This window comes from Ursus maritimus, unplaced genomic scaffold (genome assembly GCF_017311325.1).
Source record: "Ursus maritimus isolate PB19 unplaced genomic scaffold, ASM1731132v1 scaffold_12, whole genome shotgun sequence".
NCBI lineage: Eukaryota > Metazoa > Chordata > Mammalia > Carnivora > Ursidae > Ursus > Ursus maritimus.
The window spans coordinates 34,132,862-34,158,536 of record NW_024423564.1 but is presented as its reverse complement, the minus strand read 5'-3'; the positions used below and the strand labels follow the sequence as shown (position 1 = coordinate 34,158,536).

The window sequence follows — 25,675 nt, the reverse complement described above, 5'->3', positions numbered from 1 at the left end:
TTTTCCTAACACAGTGCTTTGCACTGTTTATGGAGTACAATAGGTACTCCATAAACTTTATATGGAATGGGATTACAGATTTTAGCTCGCGCTCTGAAGCTAACTCATATATTTGTGGGTATATTGTTTTATCTGGCTGGGCCTGTTTTCCATTTCTCTAATTTGGAAATGATAAAGCCTACCTCATTAGGTTTTTGGAAACTAAGATACTACGTGATGGAACTTTGTGAATTCAAAAGCACCACACAGCATTAAGGACTTAGACTAGAAAGTTGCAAGTTTGCAAATAAGTCCAGGTAATATTAGTATTTTAATGGCTAAAAATCAGTGTCAGTTTTCTCAATGTTCTCTGACTCGTTAGAATGTTTTCCACAAAACTCCATAATGCTATTTACACTTTGAATTCTAAAATATGGCCCACAGATGCTTAGTTCTTCTCAAATTTTGTCTTTGCATAAAAGAAAGTCATTTATGCCTGATATGGCTTAACTTCCTTAAAGATGAGGAACTGAGTCAAATATCAAGTGACTTGTCTAAAAAAGAAACAACTTGGATAGAGGTCCCTTTCCCCTTCTGTTTTTTGGGCCATATTTTGAAAAGAAACCCAATGAGATACAAAAGGCAGAATCAGACTGCCCCAAAATATTTAGCCTCCTTCTTCCTGAAATCTCTCTTCCCTCTCCTACATTACAACTACTCAAATAGGCATACAGCTCCCAGCAGGGGCATAAGCTCACAAGTATAGCCACTACATGTCCTAAAATATCAATCCCCCTTCTAAAAAAGTGGTATTTATTCCTCCCCACCACTCCCATTCTGTTAACTTCTAGGAGGGGGGCTCAAAGCATCACCAGGGACTGATCTAGTGAGCTTTTGATCTATCATAAACTAACTGATGTTAAGTTGGAAGTTGATCCAATGGGTGATAAAAAGGTTGGATTTCTAGACAGTGGCTTGCCGGGTTCTGTTTTTTTTTTATATGAGGTTTGCCTTCATGCTAATTTTTAAATCTTGCAATATTTCAGTAACTTCTTGAGATATCTGCTCCTCTAAAATGTATCCAGACAACAGATTTCTCTAGATTTGGGAAACACAGACTCAAAATTAGAATTCCACTTGTTTAGTTTGGTGTCACACTGGAGTCACGCTTTATCACTTGATGCCACTCCCTAATAGGATACTATAGCCCTCCAAATTATTCATATACAAAGGCTTTACACAGAAAGTTTCTTGCTTTACCAATTTCTTCAATTCTGGGAACCATATATCTATAGAGGATAAGCAGCTATAGAATTAGTTTTTGTAAGTTTGAGACGTACTGGAAGCTATCATACTGTTATATTCCTGCCTCAATCCACAAAACCCCATGGCTAGCACCATCACTTTTAATGCCTTTTAGAAATTTTAATCTACTTGATCCATGTTTCCAATTAAACAAATTTCATAGTTTTTCAAATATTGATTTTCTAGTACTGAAGAAAAACAACTGGACTGAGGATTTTTTTTTAAATTCAAAGACCAATGTCTTTAATTCTTCTTATACACTAGAGGTGCAGTGTTCTGTATTTAACTCTTGTCTCTGAAAGGCATTAAGATGCAAGGACCGACAGCTCTAACGTATAGCCTCTCCTTTTTATAGTTCCAAATGCTACAAATAACTGCACTGCATTTCGGACACAAGAAGTAAAATCAAAGATGATTAATTTCCTGCCCACCCCTTGCCGATTTTGATTATTACTATATGCAAAGCATTAAAATAGGAGTCATGTACAAAAACACAACAGAAGGAGTGCTGTCAGATAAAACACACAATGCTCAGTTAAAATGGAGTCTCAGATAATCAAATTTTTACTGTATGTCCCAAATATTGCACATACAAAACATTATTTATCTGAAATTCAAATTTAACTGGGTGTCCTGTATTTTTATTTGCTACACCTGGCAGTTCTTTATAGAGAATTCTTATCTTCAGCAAACTATTTACCAGGGAAATTAATGAATAACCATCACATCAGGCTTACATGATAAAGTGCAGTAATACAATCAGGGAAGATCTCCTTGCTTACCACGGAGAGTACCTGAAGACATGACAACTGCAGTCCCTAGAAGATAACCGAGGTTTGATTGGTGGGTAGGTGGTTTCGGGTGATGATTTTGGAGTTCAAGTATCCTCAGTTAATCCCCAAATCATTGCTCACTCCCTGTGGAACCTTGGGTAAGTTAATCTCGCTCTACTATAAAATGAAGCCACTAATACCTGCTTTACCAGGCTGTTTGAGGATCAGAAAAAAAGTATCCACAAAGCACCTGGAACACAGGAGGCACTCTTAGATGGTAATACCTACTATTAAAACATCACATGGCAAAGAGGGTACTTGTCACAAATATTCAAATGTTAATGTTATGCAATAATAGTAATATTGAATAAGTAATTTTATTTCCATGATCTATTTACACTGTACAAACATTGTTGAAAAGCACCCTACAAGTTCACAGTACATTACAATATATTTACTTTAAAAATATATTCCTTTATAAAAGGTTCATAGAACATTGGCATGTCGACATGTGACAAAACTCTCAAAGCATGTCACCAACTCTGTGATAGCAAGAATGCTTCCATATGTTGTCAATTTCACAATCACAAATCACCACTTGAGTTTTAAATAAAAATTTTAAATAAAAAATGAATCCTACAGTGGAACATTCCCACAGCAATACTTATTATTAGTTAATTAACATGTACTTTCATGGAGATGTTGTTTCATAATAATTTAAAATGTCAACTTAATCTGCCCCAAAAAAACCGTTCCAACAAGTTTCACAGTCCAGAAATTCTTGTCATTTGTTGTTTTCTACTTTTTCTTCTTTGTTGGTTCTCCTGGGTCTACTTTGCGCTTTTTAAAAGTATGCTCATCTTTTTCATCATCTTTAAACAGGAAAGGAAAAGTTTCAATCAGTAATTAAAAAAAAAAAAGTTAAGCATTAAAATTTCACTGACTTTAGACCAAAATCATTACCCTCAACTTATGTTTCTTCCAGTTTCCTAATAAACACCAAAAATTAACTTTTAGAACTCTGACTTAAAGTGCAAGTAAAAATAAGAAATTTTTAAATTGTAGTGTCATACAAAATTCACAGAGTGACCTTTTAGCGCTATATTAAGGTAGTTAAAAATGAAAAAAATCAGACTTGTTCTGAAAAAAAGCTATCCCCAAATATTCCACAGTCTACATTTTGTGTACACTTAAATAATCTACATGTTGTAAAAATGGAACACATTCTATTCTTTTTACCAAAGAAGAGTATCAGTCTAACCATGACATCATTTAAGTGGCCATCAGCTGTTCTTTCCCTTCCAATCTCTTTCTCTCCCCGCAAAACAACTCCCTTCCCTAGCTACAACCCCTGTCCTTTTATTTTGAAATTTAAAAAGCACTCACTGGTAAATGTTGTGTGGCTTTATGTTAAGAACTCCATATAGATAGAGTAACGTGTAGAAATTAATAAATTTTAAAATACAAATTTATTTTAAGCACATTACTGGATTCACTGCACTTTTGGCTTTACCTTCCCAATCAACAGATACCCAAAGTTCAACAACTATCACGTGGTGATCTATAAGATATTCTGATGTCGAAAGGGGCCTTCATATTAGAAAAAACTGGGAAGCTGCAGTGGCTGGCTGGCTGGCTAAGTAGTAGAGCATGCGACTCTTGATCTTCGGGTGGTGAGTTCAAGCCCCACGCTGGGTGTAGAGCTTACTTAATAAAAAAAAATGATACTAAAAATAAAAAGCAGGGGAAACGCTGCTTATCACACCATAAACTCCTTATGGAGAAAATACATTTACAACCTAAGCCTTCAATTCCCTTCTAACTGCACCATATTCAGAATATCTCCTTTGTTGATATGGAGAATAATTAGAATCAACAACAGATGACTCATCTTCATTCATCTTCAAGCACAGCAGGGCGATGTTATTCATGTATTTCAGAAAGCACTTATGGGTTTATATAGGCAGCAAGATAAAATAAAATTCAGATCAATGAATCATCCTAGGAATTTACAAGCCAGAGTTTTAATCAATAGTTTATCATGTATACACAAAAATAACGTACAAACCAACTGATATGGCACATAGCTCAAATAAGCCAAGGCCTTTGTTTTTTAACTGGAGTTTAATCAACATCATTGCTTGACTTTGAGATTATCTTCACAGTATAAACACTGAAATTACTTTCTAATTCTGCTATAAAATCCACTGTTGACATATTAAAAAGATGACTGTGGGTGCCTGACTTAACTCAGTAAAGTGTTTGCCTTCAGTTCAGGTCATGATCCCAGGGTCCTGGGATCAAGCCCCACATTCAGCTCCCTGCTCAGCAGAGAGCCTGCTTCTCCCTCTCCGTCTGCCCCTCCCCCCTGCTCATGCTTGCTCTCTCTAAATAAATAAAATCTTTAAAAAAAACCCCAAATTACTAGGGTTGGAAAAATAATTTTCTATCAGTAATTTGAACAGGAGCTTATGCCATCTAGTGACATAACAAGGCATTGCCTTAAAAACCACAGCAGGATTAAAACAAAAAACAAAACAAAACAAAAAACACCAAGAAAAAAAACCCAAAACAAAAAAAACACCCTGAAATGTTCATTTGCCAAGATTATTGATTTTCTACTCTAGGCCAAATATTACAGATGCATTAGTAAGCATTTTTTTTTCTTTCTTTTTTTTTTTTTTTTGAAAGATTTTATTTATTTATTCGACAGAGATAGAGACAGCCAGCGAGAGAGGGAACACAAGCAGGGAGAGTGGGAGAGGAAGAAGCAGGCTCACAGTGGGGGAGCCTGATGTGGGGCTCGATCCCACAACGCCGGGATCACGCCCTGAGCTGAAGGCAGACGCTTAACCGCCGTGCCACCCAGGCGCCCCGGAAAAAATTTTTCTATTATGGAATTCATGCCACCTGAGGTAAATAAGTTTACACTGTTAATATGAACTAACTTTCTAAATTCTTAAAAAAAGAAAAAAAAGCATTAGCTACCTTAACTAGGATTTCGTGGTTAAATACATGTAATAGCTAAGCCTTAGTGATTTGCATTTCACAATTACCAAACAAGAAGTGCTAGTAAGTAGCAAGCCTCAATGAGTTTTGAATCTTTCCCAGCTTAGAAGAAAAAAAAATTCTGGAAGAAGTTAACTGGCAAAAAAGGTCAAAGTGCAAAAAATGAATAGGAAAAGTAAAAATAATTTAATAATCTATAAAAATCAGATAAATTAAGGGTATGGAATTTCTTAAACAAGGTGTAAGTTAAAAATACAGGTAAAAGATGATCGATTTTATAATGACTTTGTTGAACATGGTATGGGATTCTGAACTGGCAAAAATCACTTCTAAAAAGAGTATCTAAAAAAGAAGGTAGTTATATTCAATAACCAATGTGAGAGTCCACATTAAAGATTCCAGGATTATCTTTTAATTTTATGATCTAGCTTTAAACTGTCTAAGCACTGGGTCCTTTTGTTGTTTGATACTGTTTATGTATACTTTCTGATGGAGGACCATCATATAATCAAAAGAACGAAATTATCTAGGAGAATAACAATATTATTTGCCACATATTTGGGACTTCTTCTATATGAACTCAAGAGGCAAGCTGGAAAAAAGGTAATTCTTTCTGCTTGTTTGTCCTGGTATAGAATCCTCACTTTTTCCATATAGGAACAAAGATAGAGCACCAGCCTATGGTACCTTACTTTGAGTATCAACTCTAGGGGTCTTATTTCCTACAGAACAGCTATTTCTCAAGCACTACAGCTTGCAAAACATAAAGAGAATAAACTCCAGCTTACAGAGGTATCATTTTCATTTAAAGGCCTGAATTTGAATTCTAATTCCACCTTTCCCTAGGTGTGTGAATTTACTTAGGCCAATTTTTTTTTTTTTAAGATTTTATTTATTTATTTGACAGAGATAGAGACAGCCAGCAAGAGAGGGAACACAAGCAGGGGGAGTGGGAGAGGAAGAAGCAGGCTCATAGCGTAGGAGCCTGATGTGGGGCTCGATCCCATAACGCCGGGATCACGCCCTGAGCCGAAGGCAGACGCTTAACCGCTGTGCCACCCAGGCGCCCCCTACTTAGGCCAATTCTTTAATCTGAGATTATTTCCTTGTCCATAAAAGAGTAATAATGAATTACGTACCACTTCTGTACTAGATTGCTAAGATCAATAAATTTTAAAAATTGTGTGAAAGTACCTATTTTACAGCTTGGCATTTTCTAGTTTTGTGATCATGGAGAAGCCACATTAAGCTCTCATTTCCACATGTCCCTATTTGGTTTCACAAGGTGTAGGAGTAAATATTACTTATGCAAAAATGGTTTTTTATTAATTACATAATGCTATACAGTATGAGATACTTGGATTTAAAGGGATGCCATTTACTGAAATATGCCTTTTAAGTGTCTTCTAATCCATGCTGGAAATCAGTGAAAGAAATGGAAAAGCCAAGCAGAATCAAAATTGAAGAACTCCTACCAGTTATTCTTTCTTCTAAAACAAAACTCTCTGCCTGGTTGTAAAAGGAGCTAAGTAAATAGTCCTGGATTCATGAGAACATCAGATATCTGTTTAACTGGCATGCCCTTCCATAAAAATAACAGTCCAAATATTTAGTTCAATTCAACAATTATACACTGAATATTTAAAATGTACTACAAACTGTAAAGGAACTCATTTTCATAAAGAAGATGCACTTACGAACAAACAATCTCATAAAGGACGATAGGTGCAACCAAGAGCATTGGCACATAAAGTACAGAGGAGCAAATAATTTGAGGGAGGTGCTGACATTTTTTTCCTTCTTCTTTGAATTGGATTTTGAAGGATGAAAGAGGGAGGGAAGAACATTCTGGACTAAGGAGCAACATATGCTGAAAGGCATGGAACCTTAAAATAGCATGGTCTGTTCAGTTTTCAATTTTAAGATCTTAAAGTGCTAGAAGAAGCACCATTTAAAATGAAGGTGGAGAAAGGCAGGGCCTATCAGAAGGCTTTGACTATGCTGCTGGTGAAGGAGTTTAAGCAGGTGAGTTACATAATCAGACATTACTTTTAGACGTGATCACTAGCTACAGTGTGAAGGATGAAATTGGGAGGTTGGGTAAAAGTGTGTAAGCAGAGATTACTGTGGTTACTTACACTCTAAATACGAGATGAAATTATGATATAAACAAGTCAACTAAGTCATTATCTTCCTATTACTATGTAGTAAATCTCAATTAACTTCATTTTGTCACACTAATTTTGGCTTTAAACCACAATTGCTTTAATATAAAATAATGCCTTCAGCTCTTCAAAGCTGCAATCACAAGAAAGAATCCATGATTTAACTGGCTCTGTTTTAATAACGCACCATAAATCATATATACTACTGGTTGAGATATCCAAGATTTCACTCTAAAGCCTGAATAACTTAAGATCTTTTTCTAAAACACTGTAAATACTACTGGTTGAGCTTTCAGAAACTTCACTTCAAAGCCGAATTTATACAATCTTTCTCAAAACTGCAGCAAAAGTAATAATCATACACCGTATTTAATTTGTTAAGTCGCTAGATTTAAATTCCACTCATTAAATATCTTGTTCTTTTTAAACTCATCACAGGGACCAAAAGGTATTATCAAGGGAGTCTGACTCGCCTTACCTGATTCCACTGTCTCCTCCCCTTCTGGTAGAAGCCTAGCTTTCTTAGCATGCTGTGGGGCATCATCACCATTGTCCTCATATATGTTAGACCATTTTATTGCCATATCCAGCTCTGGAGGGGGAGGTTTCTTCTCAGTAGTGTAGGTCTCCGGAGGTGGTACATAGTTTGACTTCCATATTTTGAATTCTTTTGGAGGCTGTTAAGCAAACACATTAAGAAGCACCGTGACGAACCGAGGTTCCTACAATCGGTACGAGCACATGCATCTCCCTGCCGTTCGCTTATTGTTCAGGCTGACTTTTTTTTTTAAGGTTTAAAGACACATTTTTTTCCATCAAAATCACAATACTGTTAAGTGAAAAGCCAAAGGATTCCCTATACGAATAAAGCTAATAACTTTTAGTTACCAAAGAAGAATCCAGTCTCAGAGATACTACGCCAAGGCTGACCCCTTCAGGAGGCTGCAGCAGACACTGTCTTGGAGGCAGCACCGCAGGCACTTCGGCGTCAAAGGGAAGGGGTCTCGGGGAGAAGCTGCAGCGGGGGGGGGCGGGGGAGTCACCACTGTTAGTCCTCGCAGCGCGGGGTCGGGGCACCGAGCGCGGAGGTTTGGGTCTCCTCACAAGGGGGCGGGGGCTGCGGGCCAGTCTGACACCCACCAGGCTGGGGAAGGGGGCCCGGGCTCCCCAGGGCTGGAGGTGGGAGGGGTGGTGCGGCATCCCGCAGGAGGTGACTGCGTGTGGGGGAACGAACTGCCGGTCCCCAGGAGAGGGCTCAGGAGAAAGGGGGCGGAGGCCGGGGCCACGATCGGGAAACCGGGTCGGGAACCTCACCTCCTCAGGAGCCTTGACGACGTGCCTCTCCCAGTCTATCTGTTTGTTGAGCGGATTGTAGAGAAAGGCCGGGCGAGTCACGCTCCGGAACAGTTCGTCGGGTCCCGGCAGCCGCTTCTCCGCCTTGTTCCCACAGCCGCCCGCCGACTTCGCAGGATCTGGGGTCCTGCGATTCGTTTCCTCCGGCTCGCTGTTATCCTCCTCGCCCGAGGAACCTGAGCTGCTGCTGCCGTAAGCCGCGAAATAGCTCAGAGGGTCCTTCTCTTCGGCCGCCATGACGGCTGCGCGCGACGACTGTAAGCTCCGCCGGAAGCCGGAAGCTGCCCCAGGGCCCGCCCCGCGGTTGGCTCCGCCCCAAGTCTTGCAGTAGAGCGCAGGGCCTGCGCCCCCTGACGGCTGCGCTGAGCTCCTGCCGCCTGACTCCGGACTGTGGCTGGAGGCGGGGAGCGCACTTTGCCAAGCAGGGGCTGCTTTATGCTCCTTCTTGAGGAACCCTGAGAGGAGACAAGTCCTGAACCAGTGGTCCCAACCAAACTTTCAACATTCAATAAGAATTTATTAAAGGCATACAAGAGATAAGAATTTTTTTTTCTCTGCCACTTCACCTTAGCCATTACCCAGAGACACCAGGATTTCTTCCTGATGTCACTGCATCTCCTCTTCAAAATGAAAATCGCTCTCAGTATGGTTGCTCCCCGCAGTCATCATGGAAGACCTCTATGGATGGAGGACTTATCAAGTCACAGACTAAATCCTCTCCAGCTTGACCTCATTCCTGTGGGCTCTGAACAACTATCTTTTTTTTTTTTTAAGATTTTATTTATTTATTTGACAGAGACAGAGACAGCAAGAGAGGGAACACAAGCAGGGTGAGTGGGAGAGGAAGAAGCAGGCTCCTAGTAGAGGAGCCTGATGCAGGGCTCGATCCCAGAACGCCGGGATCACGCCCTGAGCCGAAGGCAGACGCTTAATGACTGAGCCACCCAGGCGCCCCTGAACAACTATCTTTAATGAAATTCCTCTTGGGTTGCATCCCACCACTCAATGGGTCTTCCAAACTCTCTGGCTTCTCATTGTCAGCTTCTTTCCATTCTTGCTTTGCCCTGTACAGCCCGTAAACGCTGGTCTTGCCCAACGTATTATACCATCTTTCAGCAATACTTATCATTTTGTAGAGGGCATTACAAAGTTGCAAGTGAGCCCATCTCTTTCCATGGCGTTAACTACCTTATGCTTGTGACTCTCAAATCTGGGTTGCCAGCCTCAATCTTTCCGTCCAACCTCTGGACCAGACCTCCATTTGGCTCTTAAAGTTTCCATGTGAACATCCTGCTGGGACCTCAAACATCCATTTACTAGATCAGTAACTTGTCTTTCCATATGACTTGTCTCTGTATGTGTTCCCTCTCTTAGTAAATGATATAACCTAAGCACCAGGAAAACTAGAAATCTTTTACTCCTCTTGGTGATCTAAGAGGGAACGATACTTAAATCAAAGTGAAAAAGTTGGTTGTAGGGCCCCTGGGTGGCTCAGTTGGTTAAACGACTGCCTTTGGCTCAGGTCGTGATCCCGGGGTCCTGGGATCGAGTTCCACATCGGGCTCCTCTTGCTCTGCGGGTAGCCTGCTTCTCCCTGTCCCTCTGCTTGTGCTCTCTCTGTCAAATAAATAAATAGAATCTTAAAAAAAAAAAAAAAAAAAGAAAAGTTGGTTGTAAACATTTACAGAGCACAGGGAGGGATGCCTGCTCATTCAGATGATACACTCATTCATGACTTGCTGTTCCTGCAGGAGGTAAGCTCCACAGGGCTCCATGTCTGTTTTCTTCACTCCTCTTTCTTTTGTTCATTCTTGGTACCCAGCTCAGTGCCTTTCGCTGAGTAGATGATCAGTAAATAATGTGGGTTATGATAACTTTGAGTGTGTAGTTCTAGATAAATGTTTTCTCAACATTTTTCATCCAAATACCTGTGTTGACAGAGGAAAACAATCGTCCCAATGTGCAAAGTTTGGGGGCACCCAAAACCATCCTCACTTCTGACACCAATTGCAAGTTTTTGCTAAAAGGACTCACAAAGCTCACTGAAAGCTTTTTTACTCTTGTTTGTAGTTTATTGCCGCAAAAGGATGCAGATTAAAGTCAGCCAAGGAAAGAAGTACAAGGGGTAGAGTCCGGGAGAGTTCCACACACAGAGCTTCCAATATCCTGACCCCATGGAGATATAGACAGTATTAATTTCTTGCAGCAGAGATAAGTGACAGTGTGCATGGAGTATTGCCAATCAGGAGGCTTGCCCAAGCCTTGGCGTTCAGAGTTTTAATTGGGGTTCAGTCATGTAGACATAGTTGATTGCCCATGTGGCTGACCTCAGTTTCTAGCCCCTTCCTAGATAAAACTCTCAAATAAATAAATAAAATCTTAAAAAAAAAACAAAACCAAAACCTTGCCCACTGTTGAGTGCCTGTGGGGTTGGGGTACCCAATTTGAGTAATATGGAGTCCCTGTTATCAAAGCTACCAATAGCCTCCGTGTGACCAAGTCCAAGGGCTGCTTCTTACTTCACCTTTTAAGAAGATGGGCCTCCTTCTTTTTTTTTTTTAAGATTTTTTTTTCTTCGAATTTATGTATTTGTCAGAGAGAAAGAGCAAGCACAAGCAAGGGTAGAAGCAGACAGAGGGAGAAGCAGGCCCCTGCAGAGCAAGGAGCCGGAACTGGGACTCCATCCCAGGACCCCAGGATCATGACCTGAGCCGAAAGCAGACCATCAACCAACTGAGCCACCCAGGCGTCCCGAGATAGGCCTTCTTGAAACACTTTTTTCTCTTGCCTTTCACTAGATCATACACTTTAGTTCTCTTCTTATTTCACAGGGCCCTTTTCAGTTTCCTCTCTTGCCTTCTTCTGTCTCACGTCCAGAGATGTTAGAGCACCTTAGGGTCAGTCCTGGATCATCCTTTCTTTTCTATGAATCCTATGTTTCAAGGTGAATTCATCAAGTCCCATGGTTTAAAATACCATTTTATGCTAATAACTCCCACATTTATATAACCAGTCCAGAACTATTCCCTGAACACCAAATCCTTGTACCCAGTTTCCAACTTCAATGTCTAACAAACACTGCAAACTTAACATGTTTGAGGTAGATTTTCTACCAAGATGGTGATCAACAATTCCTGCCATGCCAGTGCTGCATGCCGCTCCTTCCCTCATGGGTCTATTTCCTCTCCCTTTGGATCTGGGCTAGCCTTGTGCCTTGCTTAGATGACTAGAATGCCTCTGCTTTCTTTTTTTTCCCAGGAGCCCTGAGCCACCATGTAAAGAGAGGTCCAGCTCCTCTGCTGGAGAGACCATGAATAAAGAACCCCAGCCAGCTCCCAGGTAGTGTATCCATCCCAGGTAAGGCACTAGACTTGTGAGTGAATTTATACAATGCCAGTTGAGCCTTTATAAGAATGCAGAATGAGGGGTGCTTGGGTGGCACAGTCGTTAAGCGTCTGCCTCCGGCTCAGGGTGTGATCCCAGCGTGCCGGGATGGAGTCCCACATCAGGCTCCTCCGCTGGGAGCCTGCTTCTTCCTCTCCTACTCCCCTGCTGTGTTCCCTCTCTCGCTGGCTATATCTCTGTCAAATAAATAAATAAAATCTTTAAAAAAAATGCAGAATGATCCCAGGATAGACCATCATAAGAACTATGAAGTCAAGTCTAGCCCAATTTGCAGAATCACGACAAATAAATGGTCATTATTTTAAGCCACTAAGTTTTAGGGTGGTGTGTTATGCAGCGATACCTGAAAAACATGTGCAAACTGAACTCTTCATTTCCTACCCTCAATACTCCCCACCTCCCATCATCTGCCCCATCTCTTTAAATTGCAGCATTACCATTATTTTTGAGTAATGTCTGCACCCAACGTGGGGCTTGAACTCATGACCCTGAGATCAAGAGTCATATGCTCTATGGACTAAGCCAGCCAGGCACCTCAAATTGCAGCATTATTAATCCAGGTGCTCAGGTGGAAAGTCAGCCAAGTGTTATCATTTCAAATTTAAAATATAGTTCAAGTCCAAACACTTATTACCAATTCTACCTCTACTACCTTTCTCCTAGCTTGCTTATTTTAACATTTAATAATCTTTAAATTGGTTTAGCTTCATGCATTACATTTAGTGGCTGTGTCTCATCATCTCCTTCAACCTGAAATGGTTTCTGTCTTTAACTTTCGTGATCTTGATATTTAGACTATAGACCAGTTATTTTGTAGAAGATGCCTCAGTTTGTCTTAGTGATAAATTAAGGTTACGAATCTTTGTTAAGAATATCATGAAAGTCGTGTTGTGTTCTTCTCATTGCGTTCTATCAGGAGGCATGTGGTTTCACTTGCTTTGGTACTAATTTTAACTTTTTCTTTTTTTTTAAGATTTTATTTTTAGGTAATCTCTATATCCAATGTGGAGCTCAAAGTCACAACCCCAAGATCAAGAGTCACATGTTCTACCAGCTGGGCCAGCCAGGCTCCCCTGATTTTTTGTTTAAGTAGTATCTGGCAGGGTTTTCTACTATCAAGGTTCTTTTTTCCTCCTTTGTAATTAGTGTGTGTTTTGTAGGGAGATATTTGAGACTATGTCAATATCCCATTCTTCATCGCATTATTCGTCCATTTACATTAGCTCAGCGGCCAGTCTGCTGGAGGATTCCTTCTCTGCCTCTCTGCTAGCACTCTCTAAATAAATAAACTCTTAAAAAAAAAAAAGCACCAAAAACCTGCAGAACTGCACAGCACAGAGTGAATCCTAATGTAAACTACTAACTTTAGTTAATAATGTTTCAGGACTAGTTCATCAATTCTAACAAATGTACCACACTAATGCAAGATGTGAAAATGGAAAACAGAGGAAGCGGGGATAAATGGGAACTCTGTACTTTCTGGTCAATTTTTCTATAAATCTAAAACCACGCAAAAAAAGAGTCTATTAATTAAGATAAAATTTTAAAAGTGAGCTCAGAATTGTTGTTTTTGTAAGAAGTGATAACATGGTATCTATAAAAAGTAACTTTTTCATTCCTGCATTCACCAACCTGTCAGTCTGACATTCTAATTTATGTATTTTCAGCAACAGGTGGTGTCACTGTTTAAAGGGAAAAAAAAAAATTGACTTCATAAGATTCAGAACACCCAAAAGGCTGTTTGTTAAAACCTTAATTTTATTGTCTGTATAGTTAACAGTCTGAAAGAAAACTCAGTGTTATAAACTATAAATGTAGGTGATACAACATATCTAAATTCTTTTTGATTCTGAGTAAACTCTATTTAAAGTAACCACATATCAAATTTTATTTTAATTGATGAAAAGCCTGCTTCTGCTTTTTAACGAGACTTCTTTAAATGTAATGCCACTATTTTCTTATGCCTCGCTGAATGTGAAACATGCTTCCCATAATCTTTAGAAAATGACACAGTACAAAAATCATCCAGGCTTGAAAAAAATTTATCTAAAGAGTATGTCGATCTTCTTCGTGATTGATAAATGCATCAGTCTATCCAGAAATGCACTTGATCTCACCACTTGAAGTAATGTTTCTATAAAAATTGGTACATATAAAAAAAGGTATTTTAGGTATTTACTTCCTATTGAAATACTTGAAACTTCCAAAAAAATAGCACTACAATTGAAAAACTTTTATTGTTAATAGCATATTTCCATCTCTGCTTTTTAAAAGTAATGGAAATAGGCAGAATTATAATTTAAATAAAAACAATGATAGCATAAAATTTTTAAAGGTGTAAAATTAGTCAAACTTTGTTAAAATAAAAAGACAAATCAGGCTAATGGCCCACTTGTTCCAAAGAGCATTAAAGACAGAACTGGCACATATATACACACACACACACACACACACAACATTTCGTCCTAGTTATTTCAACTTGTACAATGGTCCTCATTAAAAGAGAATGAAAAGTACAGAAAAATATTTTTAAAATCTCACCAAATTACACACAATCGCAGGCTTTTGCTGAGATTTTTCTGTAGGAATGAAAACGATAAGCAAAGATTGTGAAAATCCTAAGAAAACAGTATTAATTAGTAAGGATAATAAGAAATGTATTTTGGCAAATTGAGATCTTAGGTGGCTCAAACTCCCTTAGATGTTCCTCCGCATCAGAAGGGGACTCTCTGTAAGCGTCTATAAGCTCAAGAAAGTGGGAGATTCTTTTCAGTACACTAGCAGTTTTCCGGTCAGTGATTGGCTTTATCATCATATAGATGTAGCTTAATCTGAAAATTACTGCTGAATAGTTGGAAAGGACTATTAGACTGTGAAAATTCTAGCACAAATGCACTGAGACATTATTCCCAGCCTCAGACTCTGTTCTCAAATACAGAAATGTCCCCTATTAGTCTTAAAACATAAAAAATGTGAAAACACTCGATACCTCAAAAATGCAAAGAATAGAAAACACTGAAAAGTACATGATCAACACGATTTTCTTTAGCTATCTGAAAGTACGCTTCTTTTGTCCTCAAAAAGTCTACTTACAAAGTATGCTTCCATAGCATTTTAAAAGACATATACCAAATGTTGTCATTATAGCAATTTTATAAAAAGATTGATCTCCTTTCAAATATTTTTTGTCATTATTAAAAAATTAAAAGGCTATAAACTGTCATTGGTGGGAAACGGCACGTGATCTCAAGGGAAGAAACATCTCACTAGAGTTTCCACAAGTTCCTCCTTCTTCTAACTGCAGCTCCGGTGGCAAAGGAGGAGCCCCGGGGTCCCCAGGTCTGGGAAGCGTAGTGGAAGAGAAGGTGGGATTTTCAGTTCTGCCGACTTCTAGAACAGGCAAATTCAGAGAAGACTCAGTAGAAAAAAAGGGCGCCGTGCTGGATTCTCCTTCGGGATGGTATATGACAGTGGATGCTCTCAGTTTTTCAGAGAAATTACTCTCATTTGAATTTGATCGAGAGAAGTTGTTGATGGCTCCTCCATCTGGGAAAGGCTCACAGCTGCTACATTTCAGTCCTACAATAAAATTATTCAGATGTAAATGAAAAAGTAACTTAAATTGAGCCCATACCCATCTTGTCAGTTTTTAAAGATTACAAGCGAGTTACCACACAACCAAGATTTAAACAGCAATTTATAAATTCTGTCATAATCCATTTCACGTTTCATTTGCTTTTCCCAACAACCATGAAGTATACCATTATTTTTATTTCCTAGATAAGGAAATAGTCTCAAGGAAGCTAAATGACATGCTACAATTCACATTTAATTTGTATCCTTATATACTTAACCATTGAATGACCTGGAAAAAATTAAGTAGCCCTTAAAGTTTTTCATAAAATAAGAAACAGCTGTCACAACTAATATTCTTTAGCATTCTGGCACAAAATGTATTACACAATAAAAAAAAAAAACTTTAAACAGAGCGTATGTAAAATTCTGAGTTAATTAATACCAATTACAGATTCTTGAATCACAGGGTGTTAGAAGTGGAAGGGATTTCAGAGGTCCCGTGGGACAGCTCCTCACTAGTAGAGATGAAAAACTAGAGGCCCCAAACAGTTAAGTCATGCCCAACATTCCAGAACTACTTCATGGGAAAGTGAGAACTATAACCCAGTCTCCTCTTCACATTAAATAATGTCCTGGTTCTCAACCTAACAGTTTATTTAAATGACAGTGGTTGTTGCTCTGATCAAAGAATTTTACCATATCCAAGGGGTATAGCCAACAATTAGCCAGCCTCAGGGTAAAAGAACACCCACAAATTCTATCTTGCTGTTAGTCTCAGCAAATATTTCACCTAACTGTCTAGAGGCACAGAACCTTCTGAGTTGACAAATTTTATGTAAAATCTGCGAAGTCTATAAAGTACCTTTATATGTCATTTTTTCCCCCACTAGCTTTTCAACTTCACAATACATTCAGCATTTCTGTTCCATGCTATAGGAACTATTTTCTTAAATATGGCTCAAGAGGGGAGACTTACAATGTGTCCCAATATGGACTTACAGAGTTTCTTAAGGGCAGAGCCCTAACTTACTCTTTTCTGTGTCCCCAGTGCCGAGAACAGCCGGAGTAGAGCTACAGCACATGCACATTTATCTTAAGTGCTCTAGAGAAAGGCCCAGGGAGAGAGAGAGATGGGGTTTGTGGGGAGAGGAGGATTTAAACAGTGCAGGCAATTCTCTGTAGTATTCCAATTAGTGATGTATGCTCCAGGGTGAGGGTGAAACACAGGAAATGAATTTGCTATGCCATTGATCAACTTCCGTTCCCATGCCTCTCTCATCATGCCAGACTGAGCGTGACTCTAGTGTTTTACATTATGGATAACTTATATAACATGATTCTTACAAGCATATGCTAACCACTTCATTCTGTGATCAACTGGGGGAAGAAGAACCATCTGAGTTGGACTTACTAAAAATACTTTGCCTATGTATTATTCATGTGTGATAGTGCATTTTCAGGGGTTACTTCTGAGTTGATCTTACATTCTGCAGACTTCAGAAACAAACTCATGTGTATCCTGGGATTTCATTAAAGTTTTGTATAAATGGTATTGTTAAATGAATATAAATATAGAACACTGATATTCCACTTTTCCAATGAAATGACATAAGGTAAAAAAAAAAAAAACGTAAGTCAAATGTAATTCTGAAGCTGAAACTTTTTGAATAAAAATAAAATAGTCATTTCTGAGTTTTTTGTTTTGTATTTTACTTTTAAAAGCATTGTCACATTTAAATGAATTCTTGGATACCAAAACATCTTACCTTTCAGATGTTCTAGTTTTATATTTCTAAGTTTCAGTACTTCATCTGTAATCTTCTGAATCAGGAAGTTCTGTGTTTTTTCTCGCCGAATAGATTCAACCAATGTATCTAGTCCTTTGGGGTTTTCTTGTAAGTAGTCTAACAATTTTCCAGCCCTTTTTCTACTTGATGTTCGGCAAGAAATTTCTTCAGTGTCTTCTCTACTGAGTATTTTTTTTGCACGTAGATGATCAAAATGTCTCTCAGCTATGATTTTTTCACACAGGTATACACGCAGATTTTCTAAAGCCTAAAAGACATCAAACTGTGCTTCAGTGCCTTTTTTTTTTTTTTTTAAACACTTGAAATCACATGGGTGACTGATTATTAGTTAGGAATCTTAACTGGTGAGAGAAAACGTACTGAAGTCAGGAGGCTCAGGCCTACTAAAATCCATGTTATTAAGAAGAAGGGCCAAGAAGACAGAAGTAGGTCCTAGACTAAACATTCCTCGCAGCTTCTGTTGTGCTTTAATCTCATTTTCACGCCTATAAACCAAGACCAGGCTGTTGTGAGGAGGAAGCTGGTCAAATTTAGAGGGCACAGGTCCATGGAAATAGGGAGATATGCTCAGGGCCTCCACCTTCAGGGATAAAGATGAGAGCGGAGGCTTCCATACATTTTAGTTACCCATTTAACAAGGAATCCAGGATTAGTCAGGACCAAAGAGGATAACTTAGTGAGGCCGCATAATTTATAACTTTCTTATGTTTATTAATTTTCCATTTTCCTAGAGTAAAACCATAAGAGTGTCTATCCTAGAGTAAGAGTGTTTTTCCTAGAGTAAAACCATAGGAGTCCATAATGTGTCTATCTTTGGAATCAGTTGGAAAGACTATACCCTAACTCAACGAGTCAACTGGTAGAAGGGAAGTGGGAGTGGGATGGGGGAGTATGCTAAAGAAATAATGAATGCTGCAAGAAATTAAAGAAATGAAGAAAAGAAAATCACAGAAAACAGGCTTAGATATGAGGTCTGAAAACAGGAGCGTAATTAGCAGAAAGCTGGTGTGGGTCCCAATAAATAGCATTAATAATTTCGTATCAGTGACTGTATCCTATCTCTTCCATTTATTAGATATGTGATCGTGGGTAAGCAACTTAACTCCTCGGTGCCTCAGTTTCCTTATCTGAGTATTAAGAGGAATAAAATAATATATGTAAAGTACTTAGAAAAGTGCCTGGTACATAGTAAGTCGTCAACAAATGTTAGTGATGAAGACAATGATGACTAATTTGACTTGCATTTATCATGATGAGCTAAAGGCAATGGAAGATCTTAGAAGTATCCGAGTACATGGTGGCAGGAAAGTAGGCTGGGTGAAGGGTTCCTATAGTTCTCAGTCCACTGAACTCCCACATTCATGTATTTATTCATACAACAAACATTTCATATATCTAAATACCTAATATGCCAAGTGCTGAGCATACAAAGATGAGCAAGACTTGAATCCTGTACATAAAGGGCACATGGTCTAGTTGGAGATTACATATCAGACACAACCAATAATTATAAGACAATGTGATATGGTCCAGAAAAAAACCCCACAGGTACTGAGGAAGCACAGAGTAAACAACTAACTACACCTCCATGACCTGGGAAATTTGCAGAGGCTACACTTGTAGCATGAAGGTGCACAGAGGGGAATACTAACAAGTCTGGGGTAGTTGGGATGCAGGGTGCATGTGAGACAGTAGTTAAGAAATGAACCTGGAAAGGAAAACGGGTTGGATTATGGAAGAATTTTTATAACACGTTAAGGAACATACATTTCCCTGCAGCCAAAAGAGTTATCAAAGGTTTACAAATAAGAAGCAATAAAAAAAAGTTTGCAGAGGACTAGGGGAGCAAAAATTGGGAGACCCATAAGAAGACTGTCACAATATTTTACATAAGCTATGTTGAGTGCATGGATTTTTTTTTTTAAAGATTTTATTTATTTATTTATTCGACAGAGATAGAGACAGCCAGTGAGAGAGGGAACACAAGCAGGGGGAGTGGGAGAGGAAGAAGCAGGCTCATAGCAGAGGAGCCTGATGTGGGGCTTGATCCCATTACGCAGGGATCACGCCCTGAGCCGAAGGCAGACGCTTAACCGCTGTGCCACCCAGGCGCCCCGAGTGCATGGATTTAAGCTGTGGGGATGGAGAGAGAGAATAGATTTAAAGCTCAACTCCTTGAAAAAACTTCATCCGTTGTCAACTCTACCATTTATATGCTGATGATCCCCAAACTTGTGTATGTGATCAAGACTTTTTCCACCTAGACATCCCAAAGGTACTTTAAATTTACCTTGTCCAAAACCAAATTTGTTATCTTTGCCTGTCCTTTCCCTCTGATATTGTTAACTCATTTGGGAGTACCACCATCCATCCGATCATGCGATAAACCTACAATTCATCCTCCACTTCCTCTCTTTTGCTCACCTGCCACATCTGATCGCCCACCCACCAAGTCCTGCCAATTTACCCCTTATGTTTATCTAATCGGCCCCTTCACTTCATTTCTATTATTAGCGTTGCCTTAGCTCAGGTCTTCACCATATGTTGCATGGACTATTAACAAACAAGACACCTAGCTGTACTTCCTATTTCTTTTCTCCTGCTCAAATTTCTCCTTCACACATCTATCAGGTCTTCCAATTTTTCAAGAGAAAATGGAAATCTGGAGTGTTATGTGAATTCTACTAATATTGAAATATTGTCAGTTAATTTTGTAAAAATTTAAAACTTGGTGTGTTCCACCAACTTAAAAGATAGAGTTCCTCAACTTTGGCAGAATAGTACAGAGGTCAAGAGTGTGGCTCTGGATCAGGCCAACTTCAGTTCAGATCTTAAATCTGCCATATACTCCTGTAAGAGCTGGGGCAAGTAACTTAACCTCTCTAAGCTTCGGGTTACTTACGGAATAGTGATAAACAGCCTGCAGGACTGTTAGAAGGACTTAGTAGGACAGTGAATATGAAGACTCGACACAGTCTCTGATACACAGTAGGTGCCCAATAAATAACAGCTGTTTGATAATGGCAGACAGGGTACTTCATAATACGGATCCTGCCTACCTCTGGAGCGTAATCTATCACCACCTCTACCTGTCCTGGTACTTTATGTTCTACCTAAAAGCTGCTGTTTGTCACTATATAGTTCTTTGTGTTGTTACTTTGTCTGGTTTTCTCTTCTCAGACCCTAAGCCCCTATTTATCACTTACAGTGCAGCACAGCGGTCACTCCTTCAGGAAGCTTTGCTTGAACTCCCCAGATGGAGTGAGGCACCCCTCTCCTCTGTCCTTATAGCACCCTGTGCGATTATTTCACTTGTCTGTATACCACGACTTCACTTCTTATCTCCCAATTCATTTCTACTCTGTGTCACTACTCTTTTCAGCCACCAAAAACCTCCTCACTGTCAAATCTCATACTTGTCAGTCTTCATCTTACCTCTCAGCAGCATGGACACAGCTGATCACTCACTCCCTCCTTGAAATACTGCTTTCTTGTCTTATATGAATACCACACTCTTTATTCCCACCTCTGTGGCTATCACCTTTCACTTTTTAAAACTCCCCTATGATCTCCCTTTTCTCTTTAGCTCTCAACTTCCAAGGTGAACTCATTCAATCCCACACTTATATTTCTAGCTCAGATCTCCTTTCTGATCTTCAGACTTGTAGGTCTAATTGCTGATTTAACATTTTCACTTACCAGTCTGATACCACTCTCTTTCTCCACTTGATCTTAGCCAAAAGGCCGAGAAGCGATACCACTCTCTTTCTCAACTCAATCCATCACCAAGTCCTATCATTTCTATTTCAAAAATGCATCTGGAATTCTCTTGTTCCATCCATTTCCATGGCTTTCAGCCTGATCCAAATCACCATCAGCTCTCAACTATATAAATTCTAAGAATCTCCTCACTGGTTTCCCTCTTCTTACTTTGGCTTTCCTTAGTCCATACAACAGGCAGAGGGATTAAAAATATAACATAATTCTTCAACAGACCCCCTACTACACTTGGGAAAAAAAATCCTAACACTTTATTACCACCTGTAAGACCCTTCATGAACTGGCTCTAGCCCACCTTTGTAACTTCACCTCAGGGCACCCTCTGCCTGTTTCCAATTTCCCCAAGTCACAAAGGTCTTGCCTGTTTTAGGTCCTTTGCAAATTCTATTCTGCCTAGATTATTCCCCCAGTTCTGTCAAATTCTTCGCAACCAGTTTAAATGTAACCTTCCCTGACCATTCTATGTCAAGTAGATTCTCCCTGCTACTGTCTCAGTACCTGTTTGTCTCCTTCATAGTACTTACCATAATTTGTAATCATATATTTGTTTTCAACCCTAATGACCTATATGTTTGAAGCAGGCAAAAACCAGGCATGTTTTGTTCAACTCTGTATATCCTGCACTTAGCAGAGTGTCAAGTAGATAGTGTTTCAGATAAACGGAAAATTCACTGCACTTATACTGTAATTTGAAATTATTAATTTATGTCTGTCTACCTCCTCCCAAGAAATCAAGTTCTTTTCAAACTGGGACTGTGTCTTAGTCTTTAATTTTTGAACTGTTAGAATCATGCATGCCTCACAGCAGTCTGTTAATCCATATTTATGAAACTGAACTAAATCCAACCCAAAAGATGAGGTAAACAACTAGAGTGGGTGGGTGGGGGAGCAGGAGGAGCATAGTGAAAAAGTGGGACTTTCCAGGATGTTGGGTGGTGGTATACTAACCATCAAGACAGAGGATACCGCAGGGGACAGCAAGCAGCTTTGGGGAAGGGATGATAAAAAGTCCAGTTTTTGACAGGATGAGAAGTGTGCAGAATATAAAAGTGGATTTCCAGTAGATATTTGGAAATAAGTACCTAGAGTTGACAAAGAAGGAACTCCAAATATGTGTATAATTTTAAAACCTTCTGAGGTCATCAACCATTTTGAAAACAGATGAGAAAAATTTCTAAGAAAAAAAATGTGCATATACTTTTTTCTTATAGACCTCCTGCAAACCACTCATGATTCTCCAAGGTCATGAATTTCTGGTATAGCTGTAAATTGAAATCATGGAGATAGATAATATCAATGAACTGATAGGAAAACATGAATGAAGACCTGGAGGACACTCTTCATAACTGTTTGTGTACAGGTTTTATATTTATGCTCACTTGTAACCTCTCACAGCCTTTTGTTATCAGCTGTAAAATGGGAATGACAATTATTTCCCTTAGAGGCTGCTGTAAAGATTAAATGGGAATATTGCCAATTGTGTGACAAAGAACCTGGAACACCACAGGCCTAGCTCTTAAAGTTCATGGTTCCACTGGCACAAATTTTATATAAGACAACACTCATTTATTCTATGGTAGTTATCAATGTCCCAGTCTTATCTCAAATAGAATATAAAGCAGAGGCCTGATTGTCCTTTTTTTGTATCTTTCTAGGCCCAAGAACAGTACTTTCCATATATTAAGTGCTCCATAAAAATCTGCTGAATGAAGAAACTAAGGCAGAAATCCCAATCATATCCAGTTTCCTTCTGCTAATGAGTCACACCAATTGTAATTATGTAATTATGAGTACAGTGTAATAAACCTTCCAAGGGAGGGAAAGGGGAAGAATTTAAGGTAGATGAACATTTAAAAAGCTGCTGTCTTGTCCAGTTCACAAACATGATTCTGTGTACGTATTAAGGTGTTAAACTGGAACTCATTTTCTGTTGAGTTTCTGTGTTTAAGTTACATGAAGTTATTTCAGTGGTACCCATATAGGTCTTATATGGCAAAACAAGTAATTAAAAGCAAAAGAAACAAGAAATAACTTAACAAGTAAGTATTAAGATTTGGGCAGTTCTGCAGCGTCCAAGCAACAGACCATAATTTAGGTACTGAATATTTTCAGCATTTACCTGTAAATTAATTTTCGGCTACACCCCCCCCCAATTTAAATATGTGGGCGTCTGCTTACTAGGGGAATTCCAGGTTGTGCTTTCAGCTGTTGAGCTTCCCCCAACCCCCCTTATAAAAGAGTTTCACATATTTGCTCCACTGCTTGGATCCTTTAACTGGCCCAGTTTTTGCTCCAGGTTGAGCCAGCAGCCTAAGGATTCTGACTCAAGAATGAACCTGGGCAGAGGATTCCCAACAACGCAGCCCCAAAGCGCAGGGGTAAAAATCACCGGGGGATGAGTGATGAGTGGGCAAGAAGCTGACTGCGAAGAAACGCTCCACTGGACAAGGTTTCAGGAACCCAAGTCCTGCTTTTAGCGATTTTAAACGTGGATTAACAGGTTACGAGGGATCACTTCCACCAAGGTACCTCGGGTGCCGTCCTGCGGTGCCTGGACCTTCCGCTTCTTCCACCCCAAGGCTCCTCTTCCGACGCGGACTCCCACTCCGGGTTTCCGCTTTCCTCGCCCGCCGGGCCGCTGCCTGCTCCTGCCCACCCTCGACCCCCTGCCCTGGACGGCGCCTGGACAAGGCTGTGCTACTCACGTCCTTCTTCACTTCTGTCAGGTCCTCCTCGGTGAGGGACGGCGCGGTGGGCTCCATGGCGGAGGAGGGAGTTAGCGCTTCTTCCGGGTCCGGGAGCTCCTGCAGCACCGCCCGGCCAGGCTGGGGACTTCGGCCTCCGGGTTAAGGGGGAGAAGGGCAGGAGGAACGAGTCGAGAGGAAGAGGACTGCCCCTTCGAAAACAGAGGGGCTTAGGGACGAAACCGTAGAGCTTCCGGCTCCGCCTCTGGGGCCGAGGGCACTGCAGACCTATGCGTCCCAAAACTGGGTTCCGTGTCGCTCTCCTTCCTCTCCAGGAGGCTTAGGCGCAGGCCCCGCCCCTCGACGAGCCTGGGCGAGCCTTGGAACCCGCCCCATCTCAGACGGAACCAATCGGTGCCGGCCAGTGGGCCTAGCCTGTCCCTGCCCCCCGGCCGGATCCTTTCAGGAGTGGCTCCGCCCACAGTCCCCGCACCTTATTTGCGAGGAGCAGCCGGTTGGCCTCCCGGTAAGGGCTCGTTTCCGTAGGTGGGGCCCGTTGCTCCTCCCGCCGCACGCCCCGCCTTCGCAGGCTGCTCACCGGTGGAGGCGGGTCTCTGCCTGTCAGTACTTCTGGGTTCCGCCCCTTTTCCCAAACCCTGCCCTGCAATTTCCGGGTGCTGTGTTAGCCTACTGAAGTGTTAGGTTATTTGCTCACGTGCAGATACCGGCGCATGCACATATACAACACACACGCAGCTTAACTCCAATAGTAAAGAAATTTTTGAAAGAGAGAAACCACCTATAATCCCCTCGTTTTAATACCTAATTTAACGTCTGCATACTTTTTGGTCGCTGTTTTTTATAATCCTGTTTCCTTATTTGTTCATCTGTGTGATCATATGTCTGGCTTACAGGGCTGCTGTGAGAATTAGATGATACTATGTATGTAAGGTTCTTAGAGGTACTTGGCACACAGTATGAACTCAATGTATTATTATCTTGTATTACTCAAACATTTATTGAGTCCTTACTAATATGTCCTAGTCATCTTATCCTGGAAGAGTTCTACTTTTATGGAGGAGACTGATAAACAGACAACTCTTCCCAGAATGTTATCTAACTACTAATAGAGGTGTATACAAAACAACATAAATAATGAATAACGTGGGTGAGAAGTTCAAAACATGGCCTGGGCACAAGACATGTTTGGGCAACATGATAAATAAGCTGGATGGTATCTGAAATGGTGAGGGTAGATAGAAATGACAAGAGGAACAAAGTCAAACTTGGGAACTCCAACATTTTTTAAAAGTAAACTCTACACCCAACATGAGGCTCAAACTCACAACCCGGTATCAAGAGTTGAACGCTCTACCTACTGAGCCAGCCAGTTAGACACCTCTTGGGAACTCTAACATTTAAGGGAAGAGAAAGCAAAAAAAAAAAAAAAAAAAAAAAAAAAAAAGAACAATGTTGCTAAAGCCACACCAATGTAGTTTTGATCAGGTTGCATCATAAGCTTCTGACATTTACATTACATCATATCTTTTCCTATGTTGATACACAGTCCAGTTTTTTCTGATTGCTTAATCTTCCCTCATCTTGGTATAACCCAATTTACTTAACCATTTGTGCTTTCATTTCACAAATATTTATTGAATGTCAACTATGTACCAGACAGTGTTCTAGGTGCAGGGGAAATAGCGATGAACAAAATAGATAAAAAATTCCTTCCTTCCTGGAATTTAAATTCTAGCATACATGTGTTTTGGGGCAGGGCAGAGAGACATTTGGAAAATGATATGTAAAGTTATTATGTTAGAAGATGATAAATACTA

At 40.0% G+C, this 25,675-nt stretch overlaps 2 protein-coding genes across 2 annotated transcripts; both read right to left on the bottom strand.

The window, feature by feature from the left end:
* Positions 1–1,825: 1,825 nt before the first annotated feature.
* CUNH1orf52 (chromosome unknown C1orf52 homolog) lies at positions 1,826–8,868 on the bottom strand. The gene is made up of 3 exons (XM_008690647.2): positions 8,546–8,868; positions 7,710–7,908; positions 1,826–2,929 (listed from the first exon to the last, which is right to left on the bottom strand). The coding sequence occupies exons 1-3, from the start codon at positions 8,819–8,821 to the stop codon at positions 2,856–2,858; spliced, it is 549 nt and encodes a 182-aa protein (XP_008688869.2). The 5' UTR covers positions 8,822–8,868; the 3' UTR covers positions 1,826–2,855.
* Positions 8,869–13,727: 4,859 nt separating this feature from the next.
* BCL10 (BCL10 immune signaling adaptor) lies at positions 13,728–25,265 on the bottom strand. Its single transcript, XM_008690646.2, has 3 exons — positions 23,859–25,265; positions 17,332–17,620; positions 13,728–15,568 (listed from the first exon to the last, which is right to left on the bottom strand). The coding sequence occupies exons 1-3, from the start codon at positions 23,913–23,915 to the stop codon at positions 15,210–15,212; spliced, it is 705 nt and encodes a 234-aa protein (XP_008688868.1). The 5' UTR covers positions 23,916–25,265; the 3' UTR covers positions 13,728–15,209.
* Between the last annotated feature and the right edge of the window lie 410 nt (positions 25,266–25,675).

What these genes read in the sequence shown, in the direction of transcription:
- CUNH1orf52 (XM_008690647.2), bottom strand. Translation starts at nt 8,821, where the DNA reads ATGGCGGCCGAAGAGAAGGACCCTCTGAGCTATTTCGCGGCTTACGGC. An exon ending in TCGTCAAGGCTCCTGAGGAG is followed by an intron (nt 7,909 to 8,545) that starts GTGAGGTTCCCG and finishes TTTGCTTAACAG; the next exon opens with CCTCCAAAAGAATTCAAAAT. An exon ending in GGAGGAGACAGTGGAATCAG is followed by an intron (nt 2,930 to 7,709) that starts GTAAGGCGAGTC and finishes TCCTGTTTAAAG; the next exon opens with ATGATGAAAAAGATGAGCAT.
- BCL10 (XM_008690646.2), bottom strand. Translation starts at nt 23,915, where the DNA reads ATGGAGCCCACCGCGCCGTCCCTCACCGAGGAGGACCTGACAGAAGTG. An exon ending in TGACAGAAGTGAAGAAGGAC is followed by an intron (nt 17,621 to 23,858) that starts GTGAGTAGCACA and finishes GATGTCTTTTAG; the next exon opens with GCTTTAGAAAATCTGCGTGT. An exon ending in AAAACTAGAACATCTGAAAG is followed by an intron (nt 15,569 to 17,331) that starts GTAAGATGTTTT and finishes ATTTTATTGTAG; the next exon opens with GACTGAAATGTAGCAGCTGT.